General features: G+C 36.0%; 1 protein-coding gene across 4 annotated transcripts in view; it reads right to left on the bottom strand.

Annotated features, from left to right (window-relative positions):
• The window catches only part of DOCK7 (dedicator of cytokinesis 7), a 225,551-nt gene that overhangs the window by 97,455 nt on the left and 106,061 nt on the right, over positions 1-22,035 (bottom strand). For all 4 annotated transcript variants that reach the window (XM_047788826.1, XM_047788828.1, XM_047788827.1 and 1 more), the window contains exons 15-19: positions 18,722-18,839; positions 12,572-12,642; positions 8,766-8,904; positions 7,459-7,560; positions 1,921-2,007 (exon numbers count right to left, since the gene is read on the bottom strand). In XM_047788826.1, coding sequence (XP_047644782.1) covers positions 1,921-2,007; positions 7,459-7,560; positions 8,766-8,904; positions 12,572-12,642; positions 18,722-18,839 — 517 coding nt within the window. The remainder of the gene's footprint in view (positions 1-1,920; positions 2,008-7,458; positions 7,561-8,765; positions 8,905-12,571; positions 12,643-18,721; positions 18,840-22,035) is intronic.

The raw sequence follows: 22,035 nt of genomic DNA, 5'->3' as shown, positions 1-22,035 counted from the left end.
CATAGCTTTATCTTATTTTTCCCTACCTCGCTGTTCAGAAAAGAGTTAACATAGCAAGTTAAGACTGCTATCATTTGAAAGGCCTGCTTCTAAGGTTGGCCCTTGGCCAGCATCTGGGTACTTGGATTTCAGGAGGGTTCCCACTGATAACGGATTGCTAACTTTTATGCACAATACGGTTTATGCTGAACACCTGCTTCTTTCTGGGACTCTAGGATTTTGGTATATGTTAGGCAGAGAATGTCTACGTGACAAGCCTGTAATAAAAAACTCTAGAAACTGAGCTTCCATGGTAGACGATATTTCGCATATGCTATTTCAACTTGCCCTGTGAAACTCCACTAGGAGAAAACTCATGGAAGCTTGTGCTTTATTTCCTCTGAACTCGACCTCTTTCCCTTACCTGATTTTGATTTATATCTTTCACTAAAATAAATCATAGCTGTGCATATGACTAGATGCTGAGTTCTCTGAGTTCTGCCAGAAAGTCACTGAACTTGAGGGTGGCCTTGGAAACCCCTGCACACTATCCCTTCCCTTTTCAAGTTGGAGAACCCTTATATTCCATTTTAAACACCTGCTTGTCACTCTACATTTTCTCCATTGAAAATTACAATTCACTAATACAGTTTCAGCAATCACATTTATTCTGTTACCTCCAATCCTAAATTCCTAATTAATTACAACTGCCTACAGGGCATCCTCATCTGATGTACAGAGGCACTTCAGACTCAAAAATAAACTCGTTATAGCTCCTAATTGCTCTCCCTTAGTATGCTCCCAAATTTACTTCTCTGACATTTACTATGTATGTATGATAGAAATCACCTTTCACCTGGACTCTAAATTCTGTAACTTTCAAGGTCCTTCATAATCTTTACCAACCTGGTCCTCTCTGCTCATCTCTCATGATTTCCTAAGCACTTTAAATTGCATTCGCACAAAATTATTTGCCCTTCCTTCAGCAGATCACGGCCTCTTCACACTTGCTTTTTTTTTTTTTTATCACTTGAGTTGTCTACTCTCTCTCTCTGAATGGTAAATGCCTACTTACCAATGCAACAACAGAAGAGACAACTCTCTCTGTACTTGAAGATTTAGCTAATATACTTAACATAATGCTAGTTTTATTATAATTTTTTTACTTTTTTAATTTTTAAATTTTCCCCCCATTCATTGTAAGGTCCTTGAAGGGTAGGCGCCTTCCTTTCCAAGTGTCAATGTCCCTGAATTCAAAGAGTTTACAGTCTAATGGGGGAGAGAACCAAAAAACCAAGGATATGGGTGTACGTATATGTACACCCATATCCTCAGAAAGAGAGAGAGAAAGCAAAAGTATAAGAGCATGCAGATGAGAACAAGAAGCAGTATGAGTGCAGGGTAAGATGACAGAATAATGCGGCTGCTTTTTTAAAATAACCACCAGCAAAGGCCTCTCTAAAGTAAGGAGAAATCTTAATGAAGTCAGAGGCACATCAGAAGGAAAAGCAATCCAGCTAGAGAAAGAGTAAATAGAAAGGCTTCCAGGGGAGTTTGGCATATTCTAGAAATATGGTGAAAAATATGGATATCCCTGAGAACTCTTTCCATTTGAAACATTTAAGTTTATGAGAAATAGAATATGCTAGATGACAGTTTTTCAAAACTAATTATTCTGCTATGTACCAGAAACTTAGAAAAGAAAAAAAAAATCACTTAATTGTTCAAAGTGAAGTCAATAAGATTTTGAAAATCAAGATTTGCTTTTGTTGATATCACATGACATTTTGTGATTCCTTTAAAAAATAACTTCTTAATCTATCCATTTAAACTAATACATAGTCCCATAAATCTTTCAGCAAACAAAACGGATTTAAGTTCTAGACAATTATGTTCAATTCATTCAAGTGAAATTTGGTCACAAAAACGATTAAAACTCACTTGTGTATGGATAGATGACACAGCAACAACTTCAACATTAAAAACACCTTTGTGATTATCTACCCATTTCATGCCAGGTAGAGGAACCTGTAAGACAGTGAATATAATGATCACAGAGGCTTAAGTTGATTACGAAATATGAAATGATTACGAATTATAAAACAAAAGATTATCTCAATAAGAAAAATACTGTGGAGATATATTTTATGCACTATAAATAAATGTAAAACTTATATTTTGTTCTTATTACAAAATCAATGCATCCTACAAGAGAAGTAAAAGGCTCAAGGAGCAAAAGCAGAAAACATACACTCAAAATTCTATCTTCCTGGAAAAAGATCCCTTTCCAAATCTTCCTCTACGCACATACATTTTTATATACACCCTTACATAGGTGATATCGAACATATTATTTTGAAAATTGTTTTTCTCCTAGTACACTGTGAATCTCTTTTCATGTCAATAAGTACACACCTGCAATATCTTAATGGTTTATAATATATTTTCTTTATTTTAAACACCCCTATTACGTTTTCTAAAAAAATTTTCTTAGAGTATAGTTGATATACAATGTTGTGCCAATGCTACTATGCTTTAAAACATTTACAAGCAAAGGAAGTCTATTGTTTTAAGGACTACAAAACATTTTTTTCTGATATAAATAATGCTAGGAGTGTTAATTAAAATTTTACCATAAAAAACTGTTTAAAAACAAGTACATCAGTTCTCTTTATTCCTCCTGCTAAATACGTTAAGATCCCTGAACATGATACACAAAATAAACATAAAGGCTGAAAGGGGAGAAAAGAATGCAGATGGGCTAGGGAACCTCATGATGCAAGGAACTGTTATAAGGCAGTGTCTCCTAGGTTCTGTTTTTGTCTCATGTATCCTGGACTAGGTGCTAGAGAAGCTGGCATCTCGGAAACCCCAAAAGGAATAGGGGAAATGAAAAACTCCAAGAAAAGCCCGCTCCCTCTAGGGAAAGCCAACGATTGCCCTACTCTGCAAACACAAGGAAACAAGTCGAAGCTGGCTATAATAAAGTGCCTGAGTCCCTATCCCACCCCACAAATGCCAGGTAGTATCAGAGAAGACAGAGGTGGGTACTGGACCCAGACCAGTGATAAGAAGTACCCTCGCCAACTGTGGTGTCAGTGGAGGTCAAGTGGGGAGCAGTAACAAGGTGCTCCCCTTCCCCTCACAGCCAGAGAGGTGTCAGGAGAGGACTGAAGTCCTTCCACCCGATATAGTAAGCCCCCCCAGCCCAATGCAGAGTGGAGAAGGTGACTCTTTCACCTGGCAATAGTGCCTTCCCTGCTGCTAGAACACAAGACATGTACAATCTAGAGTGTTAACATAATATCCCAAATGTTCAGTAGAGAACAAAAATCACACATCATACCAAGAACCAGAAAAATTTGAACTGAAATGAACAAAGACAATCAGCAGACATCAATACTTAGATGACACAGATACTGGACAGATCTGACAAGGAGTTTTAAACAGCCATCAGGGAAAAAAGCTCCACAAGCAATTATAAACATCTTTGAGGAGTTCCCGTCGCGGCGCAGTGGTTAACGAATCTGACTAGGAGCCATGAGGTTGCGGGTTCGGTCCCTGGCCTTGCTCAGTGGGATAAGGATCCGGCGTTGCCGTGAGCTGTGGTGTAGGTTGCAGACGCGGCTCGGATCCCGCTTTGCTGTGGCTCTGGTGCAGGCAGGCAGCTGTAGCTCTGATTCAACTCCTAGCCTGGGAACGTCCATATGCCACAGGTGTGGCCCTGAAAAGCAAAAAACAAACCAACAAAAAATAGGATACCCCAATAAAATGTGAAAGCATACATCTTTAAAAACAGTGGTTCTCAAAGTCTGAAACAGGATCAATAGCGTAAATATCATCTGGGCACTTAGAAGGAATGTAAATAATCAAGCCTCAGCCCAGACAAAGTCGCAAGAGAGCAGCTGTCTGGTGTCTCTTCTGACAAAGCACTAATCCCATCATGAGGCTACACCTTCATGTCCTTATCTAAACCTAATTACCTCCTAAAGGTCTCCAATTCACATTGGGCATTAGGGTGTCAACATATGAACTTGGGGGAACACAATTTAGTTCACAGCAGATCAAGAAACTTATCTGAGGTCTCACAAATAAATAGAGGAGCTAGCAGTGAAATCTTGAAATTATGCTACACTGCCTTTCAAAAGTAAATAAGTTTTTTTTAATTCAACAACAAAAAACTTTCACAATCCCACACTCTTGAGAGCGAACTTTGCTAAATTTAGTGTTCACGTTTCAAACTATTTCCAACACAACTGCTGATATATACCTACATAGTGAGTTTGGTTGTTGCTACATTACTTGTTTGTTTTTATGATAAATGTCCCATTGGAATATTTAAATCTATATCAGTCCTCTTAACTACTTCACCATTGTAAGGATGTACACAAATTTAGTGAAACCAATTTTTTTTCATCAATATCCATTTTCTATTTTTAATTTTTTGCTAATACCAATAATCCTGTGATTTTTTCCCATTAATTCACTGATGTCTCTACACAGTTTTCTAGGTTCTAGGGTTTCATGATAAACATACAGTCTGCTCTCAGGGAGCTTGCTAACCATTTCTTATAGAGAAAAACAAATGATTTCAGATAGTGATAAACACTAGGTAAAAGAAAACTAGATTAAAAGTAACAGAGTATATCAGCAGTGTGGAGGAAGGGTTGAAAATTTGGTGGAGAGAGGGAAAGACCTCTCTGAAGAAGTACTAGTTTATATTCAATTCAGATCATGCAAAGAATCCAGCCATAAGGAGACCAAGAGAAGGAAAGACAAAAGTCAAAGACTCAGAGGCTGGAAAAAGTTTGGACGAAGCTGTAAGTTCAGAACAAAGGGTGTGGTGATAGGAGAGGATGTTGGAGAAGTGGAAGAACCCAGGTCTTTCAGAGGTTTGTAGGTCACAGGAAAAAAAAAAAAAACCAACTATATTTTAAGTACAATGAAATGGCAGAGGAACATTTTATTTTGATAATAAAGAAACAGTAAATCCTAGTGATATAATGCTGAATGAAAAAAGCAAATCCCAGAGGATTATTTATAGCATAATAACTTTTTCATTAAGTGAATAAAATAAGCAAACAATGTATTGTTTAGGCACCATATACTTCAATTAAAAAGTTGGAAGGGGCTAGATTTCAAAACAATGGGACTCAATGCCACAGAACGGTACACTTTAAAATAGTTAAAATGGTAAAATTTTATGTTATGTAAATTTTAGCACAATATTTTTACAGGTTAATTTTTGGAGTTAGAAGGAAGAAGACTGTGAAATAAAGGAGGAGCACATAAGTGATATAAATTATTATCAGTGTTCTGGCTCTTGAATTGGGTGATGGAGTCATGACGGTATATTATAAAATAAAATAACAAAAAATTGAAAAGTGTAACTATCCTATACAGACACAATCACTCTTTTTTTTTTTTTTAGGGCCACACCCACAGCATATGGAGATTCCCAGGCTAGGGGTCCAATCAGAGCTGTAGCCACAGACCTACGCCAGAGCCACAGCAACACGGTATCAGAGCTGCAACTGTGACCTACACCACAGCTCATGGCAACACAGGATCCTTAACCCACTGAGTGAGGCCAGGGATCCAACCCGCATCTTCATGGATACTAGTCGTGTTCGCTAACCAGTGAGCCACGATGGGAACTCCAAGGGACAATCACTTTAAGTTTAAAAACATCCTACATGCTAATCTTTGCATACCTACGCAAATGTATCCGTAAGATAAATATTTAGAAATATAATTAATGAGATAAAAGGTATGTGTATTTTTCATTGTGATATATATTTCAGGCAAAAATAATCAAACAAACCATTTAAAGGTCTAAGAGATGATGATACGTGGCCCAGGCTAAGTACCATAATCCCACAGAAAGAAAAATCTAATGACAAACCTTCATGCTGGTCTATATGTCAGTCTTGTATGAATTTTTTAAGGATGAATCTATTTCCTAGACCCCAGTTAACACTGATCCCAAAAAGTTGATGACACTCAACTGAGATTATATTCACCAGAATACCTTCACTCTGTTGAAGTATCCTGGTGGCCAAAGTTTCTTTCTCACCGTAAAGTTCCAACAGTATCCAACAAGAATGAGTCCAATTAAGAACAAATGCCTAACTTCCAGAAAATTGTATTTTCTTTTAAAATATTTCCTTTTGAAATATAAAGCTACCCCTGACAGAAGACTAATTTATTTTTCTGAAAAGATGTGTTCCCGGAAAACTTAATGAAAGACTGGACTGGGGGGGTGGGGAGGAGTGGTGCAGTCATATTTCTTTCCCACTGTCTTTATTCATTCATTTAATAAATACTTACTAACTGCCTACTCTGAGCCAAGCATTATTATAAGAACTTGTTGATAGAGCAATGCACAAGAAAAAGTCCTTGCCCTCATGGAGTTTATGCTCTGCAGACAACAGATAAACAAAGATATATGAGCAATAAAGTTTGTGATACGTGTAAGTATTATGAGGATAAAGCAAAGGGATAAAAAGCAGTCCGGGCTGCTACTTAAAGTAGTCATAGACAAATTCTATGAAGAGGTGATATCTGAGTGGACATCTGAATTAATTAAGCAGCAGATCTTGTGATACAGCACTGCCCACAAAGGGGAAGTACAAAGAGCTTGAGACGGAATGTGCTTTTCACATATAAGGAACAACAAGAGCGCTGTGCTCTATGGGCAGGGCAGAGGGAGTGACAATGGGGAGAAAGGAGGTCAGAGCAGTAACCTTATACTACCTTTTTTAAAAAAAATTAAAAACAATACAAATGTATTTGTGAGTACTCTATACTGAAAATAAATGCCGCCAGGAGAACATTACAAGACATATTTCAGACTAATATTTACAGTTTTGGTCAAAGCATTAAGCGACATTGGTAATCAAATAGTAGTTCTTGAAAAGGGCACTTTGGTTTTTGAACAGTGGCTGCGGATTCTTTTTTTTTTTTAATTTATTATTATGATTGATTTACAGTGGCTGATTCTTGATCAAGATTTTCCCAATGTTATTGTTTCTTTCAAGTCACATATGTCATCATCAAAACTACTAATGTCCCTTGTACTGTATATTTATAGTTATTCTGTATGATCTTCAATTACAAAAGAGTCTAAAAAATTAATTTAAATCTGTTCTCCTGCCTCCAGTGAAATGTTGTCTACTGAAAGAAGTAATCATTTACTTAAAGCTTCTCATGTCCCAGTATGAAAATTCTCCAAATTTACCTTTTCTTTCAGTTACATTTCATGTACTATTTTGGTTTTTAAATAAATGTACTTATACTTTAAAGAACAGTATAAATGTTTCTAAGTATTCTATAGAATAATTTTAATTACAGGAGAAAACAGTATTATTATGTCACCATCCACATTCTTAGAAGAAATATCAGGTTTGAGAAAAGTATCTTTGTAATGAAAAGCCCATTTAATTCATTCTGGAGACCTTCAATGTGAGAGATACTGACCTCAGGAGACAGTACAGAATAAGCCTGTGGTGGTTTTTCCAGTGAGACCGGTAGGCAAAACTGCCCAGTCTTTAATCGCCCGTTCTGAAGCATGGGTATCCACTTTTAAATAAAAAGGAAACAATATTGATTTAAGTACATGTGTGATAAAAGGAATTACTTGGAAAATCTGTTTTAAGAACTTGGTATGAGTTCTCACATTACCAAACTCCAAGGAGATTTAATTATGTAAGTAGTAATCACAGGCTTTCATAATTCCTATGAAGTGTCTCCAATAATATTTAAGGAGAATCCCTAAAACATTATTACTAACTTATACAATTCTTACATCTATAGTTAAGTCCTTGTAATCCAAGGGAAAGCTGGTAATGGAAAAAGGCCACAAAGTGAATCACTTTTAAAGTGGGTAATAGTCAATGTAAATAGGGAAAGATTTGATTAGACATGAAAGCTGAAAACAGAACTAAGAAGTGCAACAAACTTATTTTCTTACATTTAGCAAAATTCATGTCATAAACTGCAGAGGACAAAAAATATGAATCAAATGTTGGTTTTTCTCTTTTGGGTAAAGGCATGCCTTTCTGACAAAACTGTGATAGCATGCCACAGTGGACTTCATCTTAGGTTTACCTTTGCAATTCCTCAGTAATGATTTTCAAAAAATACTCAAGGTCTTTAATTGTGTTAATTAAAGCAATTAAAAAGGGTCCCTTTTGGAGTTCCCGTCGTGGCTCAGGGGTTAACGAATCTGACTAGGAACCATGAGGTTGTGGGTTCAATCCCACTGGTTGCTCAGTGGATTAAGGATCCGGCGTTGCCGTGAGCTGTGGTGTAGGTCACAGACGTGGCTCAGATCCCGAGTTGCTATGGCTGTGGCGTAGGCTGGCAGCTACAGCTCCAATTAGACCCCTAGCCTGGGAACCTCCATGTGCTGTGGGAGTGGCCCTAGAAATGGCAAAAAGATCAAAAAAAAAAGAAAGAAAAGAAAGGGGTCCCTTTTAATCATTTTACATTCAAGTCATTCTTTTCTGAAAAACCCTTAAAACTGTTACATTTACACAGTACTACTGTGTAAACATATAATAAGCAGGACCAACATCTAAGTGTTTACACATGTAAGTTAGTCAGCTAATTAATGACATTAGTTAACTACATTAATGAGCATTTTCTTGTTATGATAACTCTTCCTAACCAATGTGGGAAATCAAATAAGGAATACTCAAATAATAATGAACATCAACTATATCTTAAACACTGTAATTATTTTTAGGATCAAATAGCTAAATATTTAACAAAAATACACTTACTGTGTATCCAACAGGAGTTTCAAGAGGAGTATTTTGTTTTTGTTGGCAACTAACATGATAAAAAGTAAAAAGCAAGTGATGATGGTCAGTTAAAGTAGCAGGGAGCTTAACCTTGATTTCTTCATGAAAATCAGGAGACCTTCATACAAAACAAACAAACAAACAAACAAATCAATAGTCAATAATGTGTTCAAAATAAATAATTACTGCATTTGTATATTTGAGTCATTTTAAAATTAATTTCAGGATTCATGCTTGATTCTTCTTTTAGTCCAAAATATTTGTATTTCCAAACTCTAAGTAACCAACCCTATTTCCAGAGGAGGGAGCTATCATCCCATTTTTAATAACGGGTTGAGTAATCCTACTATTTGAAAACTCATTAATAATCACCATCTTGATGCTGAGATCTTCATTAGTTTGGAAACTATATGAAAGAGGAGACTAGGGCACAGCTTTCTATACAAACTAATTCAGATACGTATTACATAGAAAAAATTATATGAGTTTTTTAAGTGTATATATCATACCCATACCACCAAAAAACATTTTATTTTATAGGAGTATAGCAGAGTAAAACAAATTTATATAATCCTTTTGTTAAAAAAAAAGAAAAAAGAAAAAAGGTATCTTTAGACAACTTGGTATCAAGATGGGCTCTCCATGGAATGTCATATCTATTATTCCATTGCTAAAGAAATAAATGTTAACAAAACATGGACTAGTCATGTATTGATTGACAGCTTTTTAAAAAAGGGAAAAGAAAGAGTAAAAAGAAAAGAAAAAAAACATGGAACACCCACAAATTGCATGTGTCCCACAATTAAGTGCTCCCAGCTACTATAAGAATAAGCACCGTATTTGATCAAAGCAATGGCATTTATATCTCAATATTCATTGAGAGTGGCCCCTAGGAGCATTTTTATAGGAAAGCATGGCTTCTATTATGATATATACCTAAAGGGGAAGAACCTTAGCATCCCAACCTTCCATTTTTGGTCAGTATCTCTCTGTTATATTCAGTGACAATACATCCAAACCATATGGTTCCAACTATCTTTAGAGTGAAGGCTGTCCCACCAATTAGGGGTTTTTCTCTGATGTTAAATACATCAAATATCTTTCCATCTCAAATAAGCTAACAGCGTAGATCTGATCACAGAAATATTAAGTGGCATAAGGCTTTTAATACCCATAAGAAAGACAGCTAATGTTAGCCATCTGATAATTTGAAGACTGTGGAGAATAAAAGATGCTACAAATCTTATTACTGATCTCACTAATCACCAATAAATTATGAAAAAGTTGAATTTACAAGTAATGTTAGAGTGTACTGTCATTTTAATTCTACTAATGCTGAGAGCAACAAAATAAAGACCTAGCCACAAACTGAGGTAACTCAGAAATTACTACCTTCTTTATTCATATCTTTCCTGGGATTGAAGTTCATGTCATTCCTGAAATCACATTATGTGAAGGCTCTCAAGGAAAATTAAATATCTACAAGATATTCATCAACAACTATTTTTAATTACTCACCATTAGGATAATTACTTTTGTGGTGGTTTTAACCATGAGCATAAACAAGTAATAACCCTCGAAAATATATAATTAGGTAGCACTACAAGTAAGACACATACATCATAGCTATGCTGTAAAGCAGGGGTTGGCAAACTATGGCCCACATGCCAAATCAAGTCTACTGCTTGGTTTCGTATAGCCTACAAACTAAGAATGATTTTTATACCTGTAAGTGGTCAGCAAAATTCAAAAGAACAATGTTTTACTTGGAATATTAAATGAAATTCAAATTCAGTGAAATTCAGTGTCCATAAATAAAATTCTACTGGAAGACAACTGTGCCCATTTATCTGCAACTTGCTGTACCTGGCTACTCTTGCACTACCATAGCAGGGTTGAGTGGCTGCAAGAGACCAGATGGCACACAAGGCCTAAAATATATACTGTCTGGCCTCTTGTAGAAAAAGTCTGCCAACCCCTGTTATAGAGCATATAAGGTTAAGTGCTTCAAGAACAAAACTGAATAGATTACTTGAAGTTTTAGATCAGGGAACTGACATTTAGGAAGATACCTGTGATCAGGGTCTTAAAGTGTGAGTAGGAGTTTAATAAATAGAGGGAATCATTATTAGAGTAGAGGAAAGCCCAGAAACAGGACAGCACAAGGATATGTTTGGTAATGAGGCAGAAATAAAATCATCAGGACATAAATGATGGCTGGATATTGGAGAAAGTAAGAAGGAAAGCTCTTACTTATATTTTGAGTAAGAGCACCTGGAAAAATAGAGGTACCATTAATGAAAATATTGTCAGACAGAGATTGGCTTAGGAAGAGAGGCAGGGTTAAATACATGGAAACTGAGAAGGCAACAGGCACTAAAATGCATATGCCCAAAAGGCCACTGAAGATACATGTCTTCATCTCAGAAAGAAGCTTATGACAGAAAATTAAAAGTTGGGAACAATCCATGCAAAGATAAAAGTATAGTGTTTTCACTGAATGTAACTCTAAGAATACATAAAAGGTTACTTAGGGAGAGAATATTATAGAAAAAGAAGGTTAAAGACAAAACTTTAGTGCTTTTTATAAAATGATTAATTTTAAAGAAAATAAAAAAACAGAATAATTACTATAGACAAAAAAGTATTCAAAAGGATAAAAAGAAACCAACGGAGGGCCATAAAATAAAGATAAGAAAGAACAAAGTTTATAAGGAGGATAAGGAAAAAACATGCCATATAACAGCACTGAAAAAAAAAAATTTTTTTTTTTTTTTTTTAAGTACAAGCAACTTAAACTCTGAGACAGTAAGAGATGGAGCCAATGAAGCAGAAAATCAATAATGCAAGAAAAGGAGTATCTGATGGAGTCACATTCTGGAAGAGGCTAGATAAGACTGTTTGAGAGAAGAGGTAAAAAGATTCACATCTTAATGTGAATTTTTAAGGAGGGTGTGGGCCAGTTACCACCTTTGAAAGAGAGGAAAGGAAGATCACCTCAGAGATAATTTGAGGTGAAGAGTACAGAAGTTGATGGACCTCAAATTAGATGGCCTCAACTTCATAGAGTAGGAACACTAAAGAAGTAGCAGCTAGTGGAAGGGGAGAAAGGTTTCGAAGAGCTACTGCCAAATGGGAGATAGGATAAAAAACATATATATACCGTATTCCCATCATATGATAAAAAAACAACATCAATTTGTGACAGTCCTTACTGGCACAACTTTGTGGGTTTTTTTTCTCTAATGGCTTTCAATAATCAAAAGAAGAAGAAGGGGGAGGTGAGACAAGGGGAGGGCAAAGGGGAAGAGGGAAGAGGAGGAGGAAGAGGAGAAAGAAAATAGAAGTTAAAGGTTATCCAGAGTTAGCAGTCAATTTCCCAAAGAGGTAAAACAAAAAGTAGGTCAAAAGATATATTGGATGTTGAGAATACCACCAATTTAACTGACTTATAGGTGCAAGCTTAGTAAAGAGTTAAGTAGACATCGAAGTGTCAGATGAAAATAAGAGGAAAAGACCAAAGAACCAGAGGCCTTAGATAATAATAACAATAAAAATGAAAGAATCTGAGAATTTGACAGAAAAGAGGTTTTGTGCATGAAGCCTTATATTTGAGATGTCTATGGAGAGAATGTGCATCTACAGGTTGAAAATTATAACTCTGATGTCAGCTCTTGAATTTGCACATTCAGTGCAGCAAAGCATTTGGTTAAACACACTAACGTGAGTGCTAACAATGCCACTAAGAAGTGAGTAACTTTGAAAGAAATATTTGAATTCAGTACCTGTTATGATATACTACGGCTGTATAGGCTTCCTTTGAAAATTCTGAACAGCTAGATTTACCAAAGATTACCTGTAACAAATAACAGCATGTTGAAACTTTGTTGTAATAAATGCTGGATGTTTCATATCTATTTAAGAATTTGTCTGATTTAATAACTGTTTGAGAACAATGGGCAAAATCAGCCCAATGAAGAACAATGTGCCTGTAAGTTCAATTGCTTAACTGTAAATTTCTTTTCAACTATAGACGCATCTGACATCAAACATTCAAAAAGCTTCTATCCATTATATTATATCTATTGGGCGATAAGGTACATTGCTTTTCTTTTTCTTAAAGAAGGTAAAGAATTCACTTTAAAATTTATATGTAGCATATCATTTGGAATTTATATAAGAAATATGATCCTAGAATGGTGGCAGATACCTACTATACAAATTGGTGATTTTTCCATTAAAATAAAAGTCATTCTGAAAGTCAAAAACAAATTATTTATAAATGACATTAAGATATCCTAATTTAGGTCAAGCTATGTATCCTTTGCTTCCAGTACTCCTTGCAAGCTATTCTACAATGGAGGAGGAGCTCCATTCTTACAGTCTTATATTCTGACATGTGCGTATTTTTTTTTTCTAACCCACCACATTAAAAAAAAAATACTACTTTTGGTTTAGAGGTAAAATAATTCAGTCTTGCATATCTGCCTCTCGAATTCTACCAAGCAATACCGTGGTTAATTAGGGTAGCTGATTAGACAAATGGCCTAATGATGTCAAAGTCACAGCTATGACTCCTATGTGACAGGCTTACTATAGTATCTAGCCATGGACTAAACTCTTAAGTCTAAGCCAGTCATCTCTACACAACCATGAATAGGTATGTGGACATGTCATCACACATCCATCACACAACTAGTAAAACAAGTCAAAGTGTATTCCTTATTCAAAGGGGTTAACTGACACTATCCTTAAATAAAAAGAACATATTAACAGGTATTTGTGTTTCTTTTTGCAACATTTCAAGCAGTTCCTTTTACTTTAGGGGTATGTAAAAGTGTTATGATTCTCCTAGATATGTCTAATTTCATCAATTTGCTAAGAATACCTTACTATATTTTTATTAAATGTTGTTCCAGTGACGGAATGATAAAGTTTATGATTTTATCATATCAACATTATATGACCAAAAAATTCTCTTGAAACCCATTTGAACAGTCCTTATTTTTTAAAAAATAAGCAAATACAATGTGTCTGTGTTAATACACTCTTTCAAACCAGCCACTCACATAAATACTTTCGTACCACTAATAATACACAAGTGAAAGGAATGTAGTATCTTTTTTCCCTCTGAGAAGCTATTGTTTATCATAAAGTAACTTATTTTCACAACTTGCATGATATAAAGTATTGACCAACATGGACTGAGCATAGTTATGCCAAGCACTATGATGGGAATCAAGATACAGATATGAGTCATACATGGTCTCTGCCCTCAAGGAGCTCACAGTCTAGTGGACGAGATTAAAAAAATAAACATATCATCAAACATGAAACAGCTCATAAAAGAAGTGAGAGACACTATGGCAGCACCAGAAAAAGGAGTGGTCTAACTGCCAATGTGGCTGGATCCACCTGGGGATCTGTAGAGGAGGCCATATATATGCTAAGACAAGGAAGAGTTTGTTAGACAAAAAATAAAAACAGCTTGTTTTACATATACGACACTTGTCATAAGCTCAAATTCATAAGGCCATTCACACATAGGATAACAAAGCATCTATTGTCACAATCAAGTATCTTTTCATTAGCTGTGATAGTACATTCCTTCCTTCAGCAGAAATGAATAGTAAAGATTATGAAATACTCCAAATCTCAAAAATAAATTCTACATTTATTGAACAAATATTTGTGCAGCATTATATGTAATGATCTCAAATAGCTGTCACAGAAGAATACAAAGATGAATAATTTGCACTTGCTGCTCTCAAGATCTATAAATGCTGATGAAACTGAGGCTATAGTGAAAAGGAAAATATAGTTTTCTTAGTAAGCAGAAAAATGAAAACAACGATTCAAAGGACTGATATGATACAGAAAAAAAAGCTCTGTAAACAATGCTCCTGTTTTTAGCTCATTTTCATTCCACTAGGGTTCTCAGAGGTTAAACATCCACAGTGACAGCTGTGCTTCTACTCCATAAGTTAAAAATCTTTCACAGAACTTGTATTTATTAGTATCCCTCGAATCCTGAGTGACCATGTGGCCAGTCAAGAATCTCCTAGGTCTGGCCTCAATCTACTGTTTCTGACTTATCTGGCACTGCTCCGGCTCACTGGCAGCTCAGCACTGTACCTCTGTTGAAGGACATTCTTCAACTTGAATTGCTCTTCTTTCCCCATGGCCTAAATCCATGGCCAGTAACATTTTAACCACCTTTAAGGCATTCTCTCCTACTGCTGAACACCTATGACTTTGAATCCCTATACCACTCTTCTAATAATTAGCATATACCTTGGTTCTCAAAACTGGCTGCAAAATTTAATCACGTGGGGAGATAACAAAATACTTATACCCGAATGGTATCCCACCCCGGAGATTATAATTTAATAGGAATGAGATGCGGTCCAGACACTGATATTTTGAAAACCTCCTCAGGTGAGTGTAAAAGGCAGCCAAAGTTGAGAAATAGTGCCAGAGTTTCTCAACAAAGATGGGAAGAATCATACAAATTAGAATCACCCGGGGAATATTTTCAAACTATACAATAAACTCATATACTACCCATCACTTTCCACCTCCCTTACTTGGCCTTTAATTCTAAAGGAGGGAAGTCAGAAACAAGGATGCAAATGGAGAGAAAAGGTATCCGTGCTTTTGTTAGAGAACCCTAAATGATTCTGATCTGGCCCTCTTCTGAAGTTCACTATTTTAAAATTTTAGTGTCCAGTCTTAACATTTAGGTCTTAGCCCATTTCAAGTTTGCTTTTGTGTATGGTGTTAGTGAATGTCCTAATTTCATTCTTTTACATGTAGTTGTCCAGATTTCCCAGCTCCACTTATTGAAGGGACTATCTTTTCTCCACTGTATTTTCTTGCCTCCTTTGTCATAGCTTAGTTGAAAACAGGCGTGTGGGTTTATTTCTGGCCTTTCTACCCTGTTCCATTGATTGACATTTCTGTTTTTGTGCCTGTACCACACTGTTTTGATGACTGTAGCTTTAGAGTATAGCCTGAGTCAGGGAGCCTGATTCCATCAGCTCCATTCTTCTTTCTCAGGATTGCTTTGGCTATTTGGGGTTTTTTTGTGTTTCCAAACAAATTTTAAAATATTTTGTTCTAGGGAGGTCCTGTTGTGGCTCAGTGGATCACAAACCTGACTGGTGTCCTTGATGATGCATGTTCAATCCCTGGCCTCGCTCAGTGGGTTAAACATCTGGTGTTGCCATGAGCTGCAGTGTAGACTGCAGATGCAGCTTGGATCTGGTGTTGCTGTGGCTGTGGTGTAGGCTGGCAGCTGCAGCTCTGATTCAAACCCTAGCCTTGGAACTTCCATATGCTGCAGGGATAGCTTAAAAAGCAAAATAATAATAATAATCTTCTTCTGGTTTTGTGAAAAATATCATTGGTAATCTGATAGCGATTGCATCAAGTCTGTAGACTGACATGGGTAGCATACTTATTTTGACAGTATTTATTCCTCTGATCCAAGAGCATGGTATAGGTTTCCAACTGTTTTTGATTTTTTTCACCAGGGTCTTAGAGTTTTCAAAGCACAGGTCTTTTGTCTCTTTAAATAGGTTTATTCCTTGGTATTTGATCCTTTTTGGTGTGATGGTAAATGGTATTGTTTCCCTAGTTTCTCTTTCTCATCTTTCATTGTTAGTATACAGAAATGCAGTCGATTTCTGTGTATAATTTTGTATCCTGCAACTTTATCAAATTCATTGATGAGTTCTAACAGTTTTCTGGCAGCATCTCTAGGATTTTCTAAGTATGGAATCATGTCATCTGCAAACAATGGTAGCTTTTCTTCTCCCTTTCCTATTTGGCCTCCTTTTATTTCTTCTTCTTCTTCTTCTTCTTTTTTTTTTTTTGCTTTTTAGGGATGCACTCGTGGCATATGCAGGTTCCCAGGTTGGGGGTCAAATCAGAGCTACAGCTGCCGGCCTACACCACAGCTATGTAGGATCCGAGCCATGTCTGTGACCTACACCACAGCTCACAGAAATGCCAGATCCTTAACCCACTAAGCGAGGCCAGGGATCAAATCCACAGCCTCATGGTTACTATTCAGATTCATACCTCCAAATCTATGTTGAATAGAAGTGGCAAGAGCAGACATCCTTGTCTTTTTCCTGATCTTAGCAGGAATTCTTTCAGATTTTCATGGTTGAGAATGACGTTAGCTGTGGGTTTGTGGCCTTTATTATGTTGAGGTAGGTTGCTGGTATGCCCACTTTCTGGAAGGTTCTTACCAGAAATGGGTATTGGATTTTGTCAAAAGTTTTTCCTGCATCTTCAGAGAGGATCATATATGGTTTTTATTCTTCGGTTTGTTAATGTGGTGTATCACACTGATTGATTTGCAAATACTGAAAAATCCTTGCATGACTGGGATAAATCTCACTTGATCATGGTGTACATTCCTTTTAATATATTGCTGGATACCTAAATGTATAGGCCGGATACTATAAAACTCTTAGAGGAAAAGATAGGCCAAACACTCTCTGACATAAATCACAACAGAATCTTCTCATAACCACCTCCTAGAGTAATAACAATAAAAACAAATATAAACAAATGGGACCTAATTAAACCTAAAAGTTTTGGCACAGCAAAGGAAACCACAAACAATACAAAAAGACACACAGAATGGGAGAAAATATTTGCACGTGAAGCAGCTGACAAGGGATTAATTTCCAAAATATACAAACACCTCCTGCAGCTCAATATCAAAAAAACAAACAACCCAATCAAAAAAAGCGCAGAAGATCTAAATAGACATTTCTCCAAAGAAGACACACAGATGGTCAAAAAACACATGAAAAGATGCTCAACATCACTAATTATTAGAGGGATGCAAATCAAAACTACTATGAGGTACAGCCAGAATGGCCATCATCAAAAAGTCTACAAATAATAAATGCTGGAGAGAGGGTAAAGAAAAGGGAACCCTCTTACACTCTTGGTGGGAATGTACACTGGTGCACCAACTATGGAAAACAGTATGGAGGTTCTTCAAAAATCTAAAAATAGAACTATCATACTGTGTAGCAATCCCACTCCTGGGCATCTATCTAGAGAAAACTATAATTCATAAAGATATATGCACACCAATGTTCACTGCAGCTTTTTTTTACAATAGCCAAGACATGGAACCTAAATGTCCATCAACAGAGGAATGGATAAAGAAGATGTGGTACATATTTACTGTGGAATATTACTCGGCCATAAAAAGGAACGAAATAATGCCATTTGCAGCAACATGGATGGACCTAGAAACTACCATACTTGGTCACACAGTGAAAGACAAACATCATATGACATCACCTATATGTGGAACCTAAAAAAAAAAAAAAAGGATACACATGAACTCATTTCCAGAACAGAAACAGACTCACAGACTTTGAAAAACTTATGGTTACCAAAGACAGATTGGGGGGGGGGAGGATAGACGGGGGGTTTGGGACTGGCATATGCACACTAAGGTATATGAAATGACTGGCCAAAGGAAACCTACTATCTAGCACAGAGAACTCTACCCAGTATTCTGCTAATCTGTGTGGGAAAAGAACCTGAAAGAGAATGGATATGTGTATGTGTAAGACTAGGTCATCTTGTCATACAACAGAAATGATCACAGCCTTGTAAATTAGCTATACTTCAATAAAACTTTAAAAAAATAAAATAAAATGTTCTATATTCTTATATCCTCTAGATTATCACAAGTCTTATTCATCTTTGTACCTCCAAAAGCACCTAGCATATACCAGGTGCTCAAAAAATAAGACTTCAAGTAAACTCATTACTACCTACATAAGAAGTAATGAAATTAGAAACCTGGTTTAAAAGATCACATTAATTTCCAGTTGAGTGCTGCCAACCAAGTGAACCATATATGAAGAACAGGAAATGTAAAGAACATTTCTTACCGGCATGGCATTGCTAGGATCCTCCCCATACATAAACTGTACTTTCACAGTTATATTTCTGGCAGAACCTTGACGGTTGGCAAAATTGAGGCTCTGAGGGTATATGTAGAGAAGATTCCTGTGAAGGCAATAATATACACAATAATGAACACATATTTAAAAACACTATGTATCACTATTATATACCACAAAGGAAACAGGTGAATACTGAATTATTAGTACCTGCTAGACACTATGCTATTTTCACATATGTGTGATTTGATCCTGAGAGTAATTATTCAAATAGAGAGCAATAAAATATACCCCCATTTTTCAGGTAAAGTGAGGCCCAGAAAAGCTAAAAGATTTTCACATACAACCAAGTAAGTGGCAAAGCTGAAATCAGAATACAGTACAGTCAGACTTCAAAATGCATGTTTTTCCCTTCACAAAAGGCTTCTGGGAAATAAACAAGTCTAGACAGAAGCATTACTAAGAAATTACAGTTCAAATATTATCTTAGTTCCTCCAAGCAGATATAAATAGGATGACATTTATAAATGAGGCTTAAAGTATAAATGTGATCAAGGTTTTAAGAAGTATGATATTCTACATCATTGCTCAAAAGTGCATATGACACTATGGTAGGTATGATGGTATTAGGTAGTTACTATGAATCAATCACATGACTCTACAATTATTAGATTGCATGTCCAGTTTATGATCTTGCATCTTACACAGCTTTTACAGTTCCTGCTGCCAACACAGAGATGAGAAATAATTCAAGAAAAGGCACCAAAAGGGGGTGGGGGGGCTGAAAGTTACATTACTTGAAGGCTAGTGCATGCTGAGAGCTGATGAACAAGATACATTAAAAAACTCTCCTAATCAACTACTGGACAATCAAAATAGGTCTAAATTTTTCTGAAAGATGGTAGGGCAATATAGCAATTTTATGTGACCATACTCTTTGACCCAACAAACCCACCTTTAGTCTAAGGAGAGAACTGTACATATGTACAAATGGGTATGTTCAAAAAAGTTCATGGCATTTCTTATATAAGGAAATAATTACAAATAATTATAGAGGAATAGGTTTATCGGCACTGGACTAGTTGATTAAATTAAGATATATTAATAAGAATGCATTTTGGAGTCCCCAAAATGATAACATGCAGCAGTATTCGTTAATGTAGAAAGAGATCTCCAGCATGTTGGATTAAAAAAAAAAAAAAGTTTCTACAGCAGGATGTATAGTGTCATTAACCTACTCATGGGAAACTGCACAAAAACAATGACTGAAAACTTCTCTAACCTGAAGATGGAAACAAACATCCAGATCCAGGAAACCCAGAAAGTTCAAAATAAGACAAGCCCAAAGAGATCCACATCAAGGTATATTATAATGAAAATGTCAAAAGTTAAAAACTAGGAGAGAATCTTAAAGGTAGTAAGAGTCAAAAAAACTAGTTAAATACAAGGGAATTATCAGTAGCTTTTTCAGCAGAAACTTTGCAAGGTAGAAGGAGTTAAAAAAATATTCAAGTAGTGAAAGAGTAAAACTTCTAAGACTATTCCACTCAGCAAAGTTATCATTCAGAACTGGAGAGATAAAGAGCTTTCCAGAGAAGCAAAAGACAAAGGAGTTTGTCACCACTAAACCAGTCTTACCCAAAAAAAAAAAAAAAAAAGTTAAAGGGATTCCTTTAAGCTGAAAAGGGCACTCATTAGTAACAAGAAAACATGAAAAAATAAATCTCACTAGAAAGGGAAACATATAATAAAGGTTGTGGAATAATCACTTATAAAGTTATTATGAAGGTTAAAAGAAAAAAGTAGAAACAAAAGTAAAAAAACAACAACAACAACAAAAAAAAAACTACAACTACAGTAATCCTTAAGGGATACACAAGATAAAAAGAGGTAAAGTGTGACATCACTGACATAAAACATAACAGGGGGAGTAAAAGTGTACAGCTTTAGAACATGAACAAACTTAAGGTGCTATGACTTAAAACAGACTGTTACAGATATAAGTTGTTATATGTAAAAACCATGGTACCCACAAAGCAAAACCTATGGTAGAAACACAAAAGATAATGAGAAAGAAATCTAATTTTTTGACCACAAAAGAAAGTCATTAAACCACAATGTAAGAGGAGAGAAGAAAAAAGAAACAAAAAAGGAACTATAACACAGGCAGAAAACAATTACCAAAATGGTAATAAGTATATGCCTATCAATATTTATTTTAAATGTAAATGAACTAAATTTTCTAATTAAAAGACAAAGAGTGGCTTATTGGATTAAAAGAATACCCATCCCATCAACACGCTGCCTACAACAAACTTAAGTCAGAGATATGGACACAAACAGACTGAATATGAAGGGATGGAAAAAAGATACTCCACATAAATGGAAGCCAAAGAAAGCTGAGGCAGCTATACTTACATTAGACAAAGAGACTTTATTTATTTATTTATTTGTCTTTTTGCTATTTCTTTGGGCCACTTCCGCAGCATATGGAGGTTCCCAGGATAGGGGTCGAATCAGAGCTGTAGCCATCGGCCTACACCAAAGCCACAGCAACGCGGGATCCGAGCCACATCTGCAACCTACACCACAGCTCACGGCAACGCCAGATCGTTAACCCACTCAAGGGCAGGGACCGAACCCACAACCTCATGGTTCCTAGTCGGATTCGTTAACCACTGCGCCACGACGGGAACTCCAGACAAAGAGACTTTAAAACAAAGACTATGAGACAAAGAAGGGTTTTACATACAGGGTCAATTCAATAAGAAGAAAACTGTGTAGGAGAGGGTTAGGAGGAGAGAAAGAAATGGAAAAAAAAAGGACATTTCTGAATATTAATAATGATTAACAGTGATGGCTCTAGTTTCTTTTTTATACTTTTTTGTTTGAATTTTTCACAATGAGATGGTACAATCTTTATAAAAATCAGAAAAAGTAATTAACTTCCACAATAGGAAAAAGGGTATGTATGGAAATAAGCATATAATCTGACAGTCACTAAAGAAATGGAGAAGAGTCAGTTTTACTCAAAATAGTCAAAAGTGCAAAAAGAAAATATGGAAATGTTATAACTGGTCATTTTCCTAATCAAAAGAACTAAAGATCATGGAGTTCCCGGTGTGGCTCAGCAGTTAACAAACCCAACTAGCATTCATTAGGACAGGGGTTCGATCCCTGGCCTCACTCAGTGGATTAAGGATCTGGTGATGCCGTGAGCTGTGGTGTAAGTCTCAGACAATGCTCAGATCTCACCTTGCTGTGGCTGTGGCATAGGCTGGCAGCTGTAGCTCCAATTCGAC

This window comes from Phacochoerus africanus, chromosome 8 (genome assembly GCF_016906955.1).
Source record: "Phacochoerus africanus isolate WHEZ1 chromosome 8, ROS_Pafr_v1, whole genome shotgun sequence".
Taxonomy (NCBI): Eukaryota; Metazoa; Chordata; class Mammalia; order Artiodactyla; family Suidae; genus Phacochoerus; species Phacochoerus africanus.
Note: the sequence above shows the minus strand (reverse complement) of the source record. Positions and strands in the feature narration are given on the sequence as shown.